Here is a 12,694-nt window from a genome sequence, read left to right as displayed (position 1 = left end):
TCCCCACAAACCCCCCCCCACACCCCCCATACACCCCACACCCCCCCCCACACAACCACTCACAAACCCCATATTCCCCTTATACCCACACCCCCACACACACACCTACCCAAGAACCCCACACACCCTTCCCCACTCCCCTCCTGCAAACCCTGCGTCCCCCACCCCCATCTCGCACCCTGCATGCCAAGCTGCCAGACAGGATGGGACTTGCTGGCAGGAGCTATGGCTGCAGGGGCGGCTGTCCCCACATCTTGGTTAGCAGAGAGGTCAGGCAGAGCTGTGATTTTTCTTTGATAAAGAAACCAAAAGCAAACACCAAAGCATACAGATATTTAGAATTTATTTTATTATGTTGTCAGAGGCACTGGTAGGCTTCCAAATTGCTTTAAAATCATAAATCTATCAATAAAACATTGCCCAACTGATCTCTCTCTATAGCTATACCTATATCTATAGCTATAGCTATTGACCAATATAGATATATAGTGGTGTGTTGTGTTAATCATTTGAGAACGTGGACTTCGGGGTATTTTAAACAGTGAATTTGGGATTTTTTATCAGAGAATTTGCCATTTTTAAACAGGGAACACCAGGATCTCTGCTAGTGAAGCAAGTGGCAGGACCCAGGCAGAGGAGTCTGCCCAGGGCTGGCATTGGGTACCTAGATGAAGGGCAAATGAGGTACCTGACCTCCTGGCCACTTGGGGCCAGGAGGATATGCTTTCAGAGTTGGCCACCACACTGAGGATATCTTCCAGGTGATAGCTGCCCAGATGGCAGGGCAGGGGCACACATGGCAGCAGTGCCACACAAAGCCCAACTGTGCAGCCACAGCCCAATGGCAGCTGACCCAGAGGTGCAGATGGCTCTGCTACAGTACCCATGCCACATCCCAGGCAGCTGTGCAGTCCCCGCCAGGTCTGGCAGGTGTGCAGGCATGGGGCTGCAGGTCCAAGGGGGCAGGTGCTGTTGCAGGTAGCAGCAGGTCACAACCAGGCAGCAGCTCTCACTGCCAGACTGCTGCAGTGGGTAGAGGGTTCAAAAACCACTCTAGGTCAGGGCTGCTGTAACAGTCCAGTTGGCACAGGGGGCTAGTAGCCCCATATGTCACCTGGCTGGGCCTTAGAAGCTCCTGAGAGCAATTAGCCCTGAGCTGCTTGCCAGGGCAGCTTTTTATACTGCTGGGGCCAGCACAAGTGCTGGCCCCAGCCTTCAGCTCCCCCTGTGGGTGAAGATCCGGGAAGAGCTGGGCAGGGTCAGTTTGCCCCAATTGGCACAACTTGTCCCACACCAAAGTACATACATAATTTAGGCATGTGTGCTGAGGCACAAATCCCCGGCACAAATTTGTGCCACTCCTATATGAGCTGCTGCAAGCACACATGCCTGCATGTGTGGACATGCCCTAAGTGTTTAAACATCTTTGAAAATCTAGTCCACTAGTCTCACGTTGCAACTTGCTGAATATATTGTACCCAAAGCTATAGAATGGTTAGAATGACCCTGCCTGCTCTTCCTTTGTTACCTTGCCCTGCTGTGGGCAGGCTTGCATCTTGTCCTTCTTATTCAACCTGCACTCTGTTCTGTGAAAACACATTCTGGATTGCCTTGGCCTTCCTGGTTCTGTTTCACACTGTAAATCACTAATACTTTCTCCCATTTAAAATTTGTTTGTAAACAGGCAAGGATTTTGGTGGGCAATATCTTTTATTGAATCAACTGCTTAGTTGGGATAGAGTGAGACAAGCTTTTGAATGCAAGGCATTCTTCTTCAGGTGACCGTGCCTCTCGCATAATCACCCTAAGAAATCGTTGCCTCTCACATAATTCATGGACCATCGTGACTACATCACTCTAACACTTTGTAAATAGGGAAGGTCTGTTCTAAGGGAGTACCGTATGGTCTGCGTCAGGCCCTGGCATCATGCACCTGCTCACCAGGCTGGCAGGACCTGGTATCTTGGGAGGCACTATGCTCAGTTCAACACTCAAGATGAGCTGGAGGGAATACTTCAGGTCCCCCAGCAATGATGCCTTCACTGAGTTAATACCAGTACTCATTGGAAAGAATGGACCAACATGGGGCTGTTGTGGAAGAATTAGTTATGACTTCCTGGTTCCAAATCCCAGCCCCATTACAGGTCAGAGAGACTTGGGGCTACTCTGACTTGCTGCAAAGTACTATACAGCATTTGAGAATATCCAGATGACACCGTGCTCTGGCCATTCGCTCTCCACAGAACAACCACATCCTTTGTACCAGAAGTCATGGGAAAGGAGATATAAAAGCTAGCCATGGTTGCAGGTGTCTACATACACTGGGACAATTCCCAACTAGTGACTTGTAGCAGCTTTGGCAAAATATCATACCAAAGCTGAGAATCTGCTCCAGTGGCTATAGCGTGGGGTATTTCAGGGTGGGGGGGAGAATAAATGGCTGGATGATATGGGGGAGCCCTGAGAATTCACAAGGGACATAGACACCCTAGTCCTTTGAATGCAAACTGCTCAAATCCGATGAACTGAAAAAGATTTCTGAATAAGAAGCCTCGCATGGACATGGAGGCGAAGGGCCCATTGCTGCGTAGATTTCTCTCACCCAAAGTTTCATTCCATCACTGAATATAAGAGAGGGACCCCTTACACTTGTTTATAATCCTTCCACAGTCAAAATGGAAGCTGGAATAGATTGAAGATCAGACTTTTAAACCTGCAACTATATCCTGTATGGAGAACATGCCCTATTAGGAGTTCATGTACCTGCAGTGTGTGAGGGTATATCTGCCACAAGGAACAAGGCAGCACTTTCCAGGGGTATCCAAGATGTCTCTCAACAAGCTAGTTTGTGTACCAGAAGCACAGGCATGTTAGTGCAGCTGTCCACCGATGCTAATATAGTTACCTTCTCAACAGAGTTAATAGCTCAGGCAGAGCACCAGGGTAATGCAGCTATCTGGTACCGCTGTGTGGTCCTGTGTTTTTGCATATAGGCATACCAGAAATGCCGGCATTCTAAGAGTTAACAGTGCTCGTGGGCTGTCATTAGTTCATAGGGCTAAGGGAAGTGGTCCTTGGTCTAGTAAGCATGAAGGGGATGGAGGCCCCCTTCCAGTGCATGAAGATTTGAGACTGTTTGGAAAAGGAGGAAAGATTGTTTGTTTGGAAAGGAAGAATTGCCCTAGGACACTCGGTTGGGATGCTGCTTTGCTAAAAATCCAGCCAGAGACACAAACTGAGGCTGTTATGGGGACTGATTTACATTCCTTCACTCCAGCAAAAGTGACTGAGTTTATTGTACATCTCTGAATGACAGAAGCTGTACTGGAAGATGGTCACGACCTTTCAGATTCTTAATTAATTCAGCTCAGGCCTTGGGAGACCAAGTGTCTCCTTGTGGCTGTGCTTCATATTTTTTATTTGGTTTTCCTTCTTGTCTTTGATCCAAATAGTTTGTTTTAGGTTTTCTTTGGTTTGACTGCTCTGTCTGCTCAAGTTCCTCCGCCTATCTGTAAAACGGATACAGTACAAGAATTGTCCCCTTTCACCTACTAGTGTGCTTCAAGTCAGTCCTGAGGGGAATGTCCCTGGGGGTTGAGAGGTCAGGTCAGTCTTCATGGCCCAGATAATTATTTGGCCTCTCTACTGACACTCCTAACAAGGGTGCTAATTAGTGCTATTTGGAGCAGTGGCTTTGCAATGGGGATAATTGTCCAGCTGGAAATGGAGCTAACTTATTTTTCATAGACCATCAAAGAGCCATGAGATGGGTACAACTGGAATTGGTTGAAAGATATGTGATGATGCTTTTCCTAGAGAAAAATGCTCAGAATTGAATTAACCAGGGGTTCATAACATGCAAGGAACTTCAACTGTTCTAGTTGTTCCAACCAAACATTTGTGTAAAACTTGTGTGATTTATATATTGAAATAACATGAGTGAAAATAATTGTGCAGCGAAAATTTAAGACTTTTTGTTTGTTGTCTCTCTGCAGTGTGAGGCAGGCTTAATTCATGATATTGGTTTCCTTGGTAGAGTTCTCCATGCGATGTAGGTCATTTGGATAGGCAGTGAGTTCTAAATGTACCTTTGGAGGTCTGCACTTCCATCCTCTCCCCACTCCAGAAGAGCCAGGTTTATACTATCCTGGTCACTGCTCCAGGTCTGGTAAAGTTTTGTGTACTTTTCATAGAGCTTGACCAAATAGGCACTTGTTTATATCATGGCTGTGGCTGTGCTTATTAGCAGTGTATTACTTTTCCACATGGTTTGCTTTATATTATCCTTGTAGTCATGCTGTATGAAGTTAGTGATGCTTTATACATGGTGGTAAGAGACACTGGAAGGATCCAGTGGGCTGATTGTCTACTGCAGTCCCATTCTTAAATAATAGGAATCATTATACCATTAGCCTCAAACTTGCTCCCCTAGCTATGGCTGCCCAAAACTGTGGTTTCAAGTCATCTGGATCCTCGATCAGTCAAGCTGGTGCAGTCTATAATACAGATCCTGTCTATAATACGGGTCAGTATTGACCTGGAAGGATGTGGGTAGTGCTAGGCAGGAGGTCAGACTCGATGATCTGTTGAGGTCTCATCCGACCCCTAGCATCTATGAATCTATGAATCCACATATCTCGTTGAGTTAGTGGGGGCATAACCAGTGTGCTAAAGTCTGTCACCATTTTATCCCCACTTGACGTGATATATATCGTTTATGCATGTACAGAATATGCTAAATAGTGTTCATGACTCTCTACAAGCTGTGTCATTCCTCCCGCGGCCCCCCACACCTCCTGTTCTCTCTTACTAAATTTGCCAGAGTGGCTGTCGGACTACGTAGATCTTATATGCCTCAAATTACGAAAATTCAAATGAGAAGGCCATTTTGCAAGCTCACTGGCACATGGATAAAACCTGGGAATTTGGGGGCCATGATTACGTCATAGAATTTATCCCCAAAATGTTGAGGACATGAAAAACTTTGCAAAAAATGAAAAAATGATGTGACATTTTAAAAACTTTTTCATTACCTTTGTCCATTCCTGGAATTAATATGTCACTATTGAACTGATTAAAAATGGATGCCCATTATCCCTTTGTAGTGTTCCATTATCCATTTTTTTAATGATTATAATCAGTTTTATGTTCAATTCTTTCTTTACTACACAACATGGAGCCAGGCAGCCAAGCCAAGGATGAGAACCCTGAAGAACTGTAAAGATGATTGATCATTTAAATCAATACACAGATTTAAAATTCTGACACTTCCTTTCTTTTTATGCCACATATCCACAGTACTTACATATAACAGAGTTTTAAGTCCCTTTTCCTTCAGTAGGCTGTCTAACATGAGATAGTGGGAGGGCATCATGGTCTCTTCTGCAAAATGAATCTCACAACATGAACTCTTATTTTAATGAAGTGGTTGTACCTAGTTTATTTTGGTTGAAATTCTCTCTCTCTCTTTCTCTCTCTCTCTCCCCCTCTCCCCACTTCCCCCCACCCCCTCCTCATTGGTCCCACAAGCTATAACAGAAAGAAGACACAGCTATGTTGATGGAAAGCACCAATACCCACAGGAAATCGGAATCATGGATCAGCATCTGTTGAACCCTTTGGAAGAGCCATTTCTCTCAGGTAGATAGTTCTATACCAACTAATTGTCTCTGTTAGACTTTTAGTTTCTGGGAGGACATCTTGGTACCTTAGCATCTGAATTAACAGGAGGGCTGAAGACTTGCAGCAACTGATGTCAATGGGAGCTGTGCTTTGAACACAGGAAATGCCATAAAATGCTAAGTATTCTGAAAATTCAGGTCCTAATATCTTATAATAGAAATCCAGAATGCTCTTGACCTCAGTCTCTTACATATGTATATGTAAAACAGTGAACATGTTTCAAATCCCAGCAAACAGCAGATATTACCAAGATGTTGGTTGCTGCTTTGCTTCTATATAAAAGTTGCTAATATTGTTTGTGAGTGGGGGGTGCTTTGAGGTTTGTTCATACATGTATCAGTTTAGTTACCAGAGTTTCTGCAGAAACATATATCAACAAGGAGAATTAAGGCTTTGTCATTTGCCCTTTGATTACAGAGTAGTTGTAACATTATATCCGTCTCTGAAACAAAGGGATGTTATCATCTCCATCATAATTCTACTGCTTTGGTCACAGGGGACATCTCTATTGTTTTCTGGTGGTTCACAACTTGTGGTGCCAGTGGTCCTCAAGGGCCAACTCAAGCACAGTGTGATAGTGCCTACCAGAACACCAATGTGTCTGTGACTGTGGAGAAAGAAGGTAAACTCCGAGGAGTACAAGTGTGGAAAGTGCCAGCAACAAACCGATACATGTGAGTACCTGAGTACAATAGGCACTGGAGAAGTGGCCACCTAGCTACACACACTTACCCTAGCACTGGTATACAGTTTAGTGCAGCAAACTGTTGGGAGTGGCTGAGAGCAAGGTAAAGGTGAAGGGTAGCAAGAGTTACAGTGGAGGTTGATGGGTTAGAAATACTGGCTGTGAGGAATTATACTTAAGAGTTATTGTTGAGGATGGATGTGTTATGTATGAAGAAGCCAAAATCAGAGTCAATTTGAAGCTGTGATGATGTGAGAATGCTGATATCTAAACCAGTGGTTCCCAACCCCGGGTCATGACCAAAAGGAGGGTCGCGGGGGCAATGCCGACAGCACCACATAGAAAAGAGGAGCTGCGTCCCGTGCCGGGAGCTCCCCCACCCCTGGGCCGCCACTGCTGCCACACTTCACTCCCAGGAGCGGGGTGCAGAAAAAAGGTTGGGAAACACTGATGTAAACTGAGGTTCTGAACTGGAGTACCTTTGGGCTGTCATTGTTTAGGAGTGCTGGCTGTTATGACCTCCCTTTGGGATTGTGATAGTGTAGGAATGTAACACATAGGTCAGTATATGTTTTAAGTCTACCTCTGTGCCAATGTACAGTATGATTTGTTACAGCCCACAACTATGGGGCCTTGGTTATTTATTTCCAAGTGTAAGAGCTCATGCTTTTTGTTTGTCAAGTCCATAGTTCATTCTTCAGGGTGTCAGCTCAAAAGTGTTCCCCACAGGAACACTGGGTGTTGGACCCTAAGAAACTGAGTCACTTTGTAGTCATGACAGTCCAGGACTCTGGCTGTGCACAGTTCACTGTGAGGATGTGGCTGTTCAGGAACAGGGGAGGGTTGGGAGCATACAACTGGAGTCACTTTGGGTCTATGGTGTGTAGGATTTCTGTTTCTCTAACTTCTTCTTTTCTTTTCTAGGATTTCTGCCTATGGAGCAGCTGGAGGGAAAGGAGCCAAAAACCACAATAAGAGATCACATGGAGTCTTCATCTCAGCTACCTTCCAGCTGGAAAAAGATGAGCTCCTCTACATCTTAGTGGGGCAGCAGGGGGAAGATGCCTGCCCAGGGGTAAGGATGTACAAATACACTGGGCAAAACCACACTGGCAATAAGCTGCAGACACCCTCAGTGGGTGGGTTGGGGCTTGGCTTTCCTATTGATGAGGGGCAGGAATCCCAGGCTGCAGTGATAAAAGCCAGATGGGGGATTAGGAAGAACCAATGAACTGAAGAATTTTCTCCAAACAAATATATGGAGGCCTGAAATGAGAAACCTCCCCAGAATGTACAAACAAATGCAAAACCCACAGCAGCAGCTCTGCCTTAAAATCCTGGTGCCCATAAAAAGCTGCTTGTAAGCTTTCTTTTCCCTTTCAGTTGCTTTAACAGGTCACCCACGTCCAACTACTAATTAGGAGCTGGTAACATATTTTCCCATAATCTATATTTTGTGAGGCCTGCCCAGACTTTTTTCTTTCCTATTATTTATGGTTATGCCAGATATCCCACAACAGGATAACAGGCCCATGGAACTAGGCATGGATGGCAAGGGCTGATTTCCTCCCTGAAAAGCTTAGAGTCTGAGGACTGGATCCAAAGCTTCTTAAAACCCATGTCAATATTGACATTAATACCTTTGGATCAGACCTTCTGTGAAGACCCAGAAATATCAGGAAAGAACAAAAATCGTGATGTGCATGTGACAACCCTGGTAAAGTTCACCCCAGAGTTCTGTGTCTGGATCCTTTCATGCTAGATCCAGTGGCTGTTAAGCTTCCCTTAACTTGTTAGGCTCCGGTCTTGCCTTTTCTATTGGCTTCTTCAGCACAGTTCCTGGGCACAGGCTCTCTGGCTGTTACCCCCTCCCTGGAACAGAGCCTTGTGCCCCAATTGCCTGAGGCTCCCCCAGTTGCTTAAGTATACCCTTTCTTGAGAGCTCCACCTTTGGGAGGCACTGTGGCTGAAGATTTACCTTCCTAAGGACATGTGGAAGTCCTCATGACTGTATGAGAGCCAGTAAGGTTTTACAGCCCTCAGTGTTTAGAAGATGCATGTCACATACTGGAATGCTAGTGATAGCCTCCATATATGTGGAGGCCATTTTATAAAATCAAATGGAGTCAAGTGAAGAGTAAGAGTCATGAAATCCTCATAAGATGTGTAGCTCAGCATGCCAAAAAATCTAAGCCTGGGAAACAATATTTCCTTATTTTCTCTCCCTATGCTAGTGTCTAGAGCAGAGACAGGGAAGCTAGGACTCCTGAGTTCTATTCCTGATACTTGCCACTCATTGAGTGCATCTACATGAGATGTTACATTGTCATAGTGTTGAGCTATGGCAATGTAGCTCATTGCTATGGCGACATAGTGTCAACAGACATGAACCATGATGCTGACACTACTATGCAGTAGGGTTGGAAACAACCCATGTGCTGCCAGGACTGTGCCGTAACAGCAGTTACCGCATAGTTGGGGGCATGTGTAGATGCACCTAGTCACTCTTTTACCTTGTATAAAACACCTCATCTCATTTCCTCATCAGAAAAACAGATATTAATTCTACTTATTTAACAGGAGTTCCCTGGTAATTAATTAGTAATTGAAAAGCATTTTAAGCTCTTCAGATGTAAGGAGCTGCAGCTGTAAAAGGTATTAACATTATGTTTTATTATCAATGATTAAACTAATCAAGTATCATTCCACTTCCCCAGATCTGCTGTGAGATATCACTTGCCTATATGTGGTGTATTCCCAGATCAGAAAAAGCTCACTGGGGCAGAGAGGCGGGTTGTTCATACAACGAGTTGTCCAGCTACAGAGAGAACCATTTGAACTGGTCTGTGCTTGCCAGGTAGCTGCTGCTGATCTCTGACTGCACCTTTTGACTTCTTTCAGGGAAATGTTCAGACCCAGAAGATCTGCCTGGGGGAGTCATCTCTCATTGAAGACGATTACAAAAAAAAAAGGGACCTGAAGGAGTGGGCTGGAGGAGGGGGTGGAGGAGGAGGAGCCACCTACGTCTTTAGAGTAAGTTTGCCTTTCTCAGAGCGCCCTTTTGGATAGAGTCTGACTAAAGATGTCCCTTTCAGTATTGATCATATCATACAATGCTGTCAGCTGTTACAAGAAGTGGATGGGAGATGACTGTTTAAAACATTTAAATTCCATACCTCTTTATAGGCTCATCCTCCTTTTTTACTGTTACTGGGGCTAGCTGTACTGCCTCATCAGCACAGCCAGCTCTGGTAGTAAAAGATCAGTACTAGGAATCAAACAAAGTCTGCTGTTCAATGCTGAAACAAGTTCAGCCTCAAGAACTAGTATTCACTTGGACTCAGATCAAGGTAGGCAGAGGTAGCAGTTTCATAATGAAGTCAGAAAACCATCTGTAGCATTATTCTGGACTTTGGCCAACATTTAGATGTTTTTATGCCTTTTAATGTGATGAAGCTTGCGTGTTCTCATATCTGAGGAGCCGAAAGCTTATCTGGTGCCTGCTGTGCTGTATGAATGCCTCATATAATGAATGGTCTGTATATTTGAGCAGCAGAAGAATGGGACTTTTGAACCTTTGCTGATCGCAGCAGGAGGAGGAGGGAAGGCATACCTGAAGGACCAAGACAACTTGCTGGATGATATACCCCTGGAACAGCTTGAGAACAACACAGCAGTGCCTGGAGTCAATGGGAAAACAGGGGCAGCAGGTAAGATAGCAGTATGAGGTCTAGGTTTTATGGCTGAACATACAGAACTGGCCTGAGGACTTAATTTGAAGTGACAGACATCATGTTGATTCTCACACAGTTTTAGGTGGACATGATTTACAGAGACATGTGAATGATATGTGAATGGCCATGATTTGGGGTGCACTGGCAGTTCACAGGGACCTTCTTTTCATATGGTGTAGCACCTGAGCAGACAAAATGCCACAGGGAAGGTGGGGAAGTGGCAAGAGAACCTGTTCCATGGGAGGAAATCTCATATAAGAAGTGAGCCATAAAATGAAAAGAATGGGGTAACCCTGAGCCCTTCCTTGTAGCAATGTCTTGGTGAGGAGAAACAATAGAAGAGACATTAGTCCCCACCAAAACAGAGAAACAGGGATCGAACTGGAATCCCCAGTCCATACAGAAACAGAAATCTAGGTCAGATTTTTCTCCTAGCAACTGAGTTTAGAATCCATTCCTGAATGGACCAAACATCCAATTGCAGTGATTTTCTACATCTTCTCCAATTTCTATCCATTGTCTAATTTGGTGAGGAGGCCTGATTTTAAATTTATTTTCTTCCCATGAACTGTACCCAGTTCTCATCTTGAAGGGATGCAAAAAGTTCCATGACAGTTTTCTTTTTATTGTTCCAAGTCTCTTGACAAAACAAGGTGGTGAGGGGTTATCTCCCAGGTGCTTTGTCACAGCTAGAGGAACAACAGATAAAGGAGATCTTAGGCTGGACTTCCATTGTGGTAATGGCAATGGGCTACATTCCTGGACATCCTCATTCCTCTTGTGCGTGCATGTGTACACACACATACACACACTTCACCCTCATTTTCTTCTGTCCATGTTCAGTTGCCTCACTGTTTTTTTTTTTAATTTCTCTCTCTTTGTAGGAGGAGGGGGTGGCTGGCAGGATATCACCCAGGTTCCTCAGGCTGGGAAGTCCCTCCTGGAAGGTGGAGAGGGAGGTCAGGCCTGTCCCCAAGCACTAAATAAGCTTCAGTGGGCAACCTCAGGTGGTTTTGGTGGAGGAGGAGGAGCTTGTACTTCTGGTGGAGGAGGCGGAGGCTACAGAGGTGGGTCTGTTTGTTCCCTCATTTAGGGGAGGGGAGATAGAGAGACTGGGAACATTGTTAGGTTTTTAAATGGATATTTAACCATCCCCTGTCCTGTCTTTGGCTTGTCCAGAGAGAACAGTTTATCAAATAATGATCAGTTCTATTTAAAACTAACTCATTTGCACCATATGAACCTATGAAATGAATGATTCCACCATCCTTGACTGGTCTTTGATGAAGGATTTCATTGTCTTGGACAATATGAGAAGACACACTGACTTTGTATCACTGATATGTCATTGGCATAGTATCCCAGTGTAACTCCAGATGCCTAGAGCCTGGAGCAACCAGAAGACCCTAGCATCTAACACTGATTAACATTTTCATGTCATGTACAGCTGAAAAATGGTGACTCCTACCTTTTTTCAGGTGGGCACGTGTCAGACAGCGATGAGATCACTGCTGATGGGCAGGATGGTATTTCTTTTGTGAATCCAACTGGGGAAATCTTCCTGCATCCCCTGTCAGGTAAAACGCTTTCTCTGCTCTCTCACTATTGTCTCTGTCTCACCCTCACCTCCTCTCTCTTGACTGCTCTCTTCCTTCTTACCCTCTTCAAACACTCCACCATGCTTATACTTTTAAGGCTTATACTCATGAAGTGCAAGTTGTCACAGCTCCATTGACTTAAATAAATGTAAAGCAGCTGAAGATCTTCCTCATGTCTCTCTGTGAGGCAGGGAGAGGAGACAAGTCTAAAGGTTCAGCTACTTTACTGGGTCACAGATTTCCCCATTTTCCTTCACCAGTAAACCTTTATGACCCAAAGTGATCAGTCATTGCTGGACCTGCTCCCTGTTGTGTTTGGCTTCTTGTTTTCCTAAGTAGCAAGATTGGGACAATTGTCTTCTGCCTCTTCTTTCTACCTCTACAAGAGGGGAGAAGATAAACTAAATCCTTCTATTTTTATTTGACTCCTCATTCAGCCATGGAGAGTCATGGTGAGGTGGAGATTCAGATCTACCTGAATTGTAGCCACTGCCACTCAGGCAACTGCAAGCGGGACCTTGAGACCAATCTGCCAATCTGCATTTGTGAAATGGGCTCTGTGCTAGCCAGCGACAACGTCACCTGCACAGGTAAAAGACAGAGCTCTGTCTTCACAGAATATCTTCCATTTTTGTTGTATTTGCTCCCTTTCATGTTTTTTTAGAAGAAGCTACTTGAGTCATAATAAAGATACCCCTCCTCTATCTTGCCTTCCATTGGAGGAATTTCAAAGTCCTTTTGCAAACATTAAACATGTTAATCCTCCCAGCATCTCTAAGGAGTGGGTAAGTATTCTTTCTACAAGTGGCAGAGATTTTCAAAGGTACTTAGGTATCTAAAGATGTGGAGATGCATCCAGTGGGGTTTCAAAGGACCTAAATGGTCCTAATTTCTGCTCAAGTGAATTGGACTTTATTAACTAATTTGCTTAGGTGCTTTTGAAAATCTTATTAGACACTTATCTGCCTCTAAGTGTGTGAATATCTTTGAAAATC

At 44.6% G+C, this 12,694-nt stretch overlaps 1 protein-coding gene across 1 annotated transcript in view; it reads left to right on the top strand.

The window, feature by feature from the left end:
* LTK (leukocyte receptor tyrosine kinase) overlaps nt 1-12,694 on the top strand; it is a 181,756-nt gene that overhangs the window by 133,194 nt on the left and 35,868 nt on the right. Inside the window, exons 11-18 of the mRNA XM_025205317.1 lie at nt 5,530-5,640; nt 6,179-6,356; nt 7,292-7,442; nt 9,269-9,400; nt 9,921-10,077; nt 10,986-11,168; nt 11,580-11,678; nt 12,137-12,289. Of these exons, the coding sequence (XP_025061102.1) occupies nt 5,530-5,640; nt 6,179-6,356; nt 7,292-7,442; nt 9,269-9,400; nt 9,921-10,077; nt 10,986-11,168; nt 11,580-11,678; nt 12,137-12,289 (1,164 nt within the window). The remainder of the gene's footprint in view (nt 1-5,529; nt 5,641-6,178; nt 6,357-7,291; nt 7,443-9,268; nt 9,401-9,920; nt 10,078-10,985; nt 11,169-11,579; nt 11,679-12,136; nt 12,290-12,694) is intronic.

Source organism: Alligator sinensis, unplaced genomic scaffold (genome assembly GCF_000455745.1).
Source record: "Alligator sinensis unplaced genomic scaffold, ASM45574v1 scaffold108_1, whole genome shotgun sequence".
Classification (NCBI taxonomy): Eukaryota; Metazoa; Chordata; order Crocodylia; family Alligatoridae; genus Alligator; species Alligator sinensis.
This window is presented reverse-complemented; position numbering and strand designations above follow the sequence as displayed.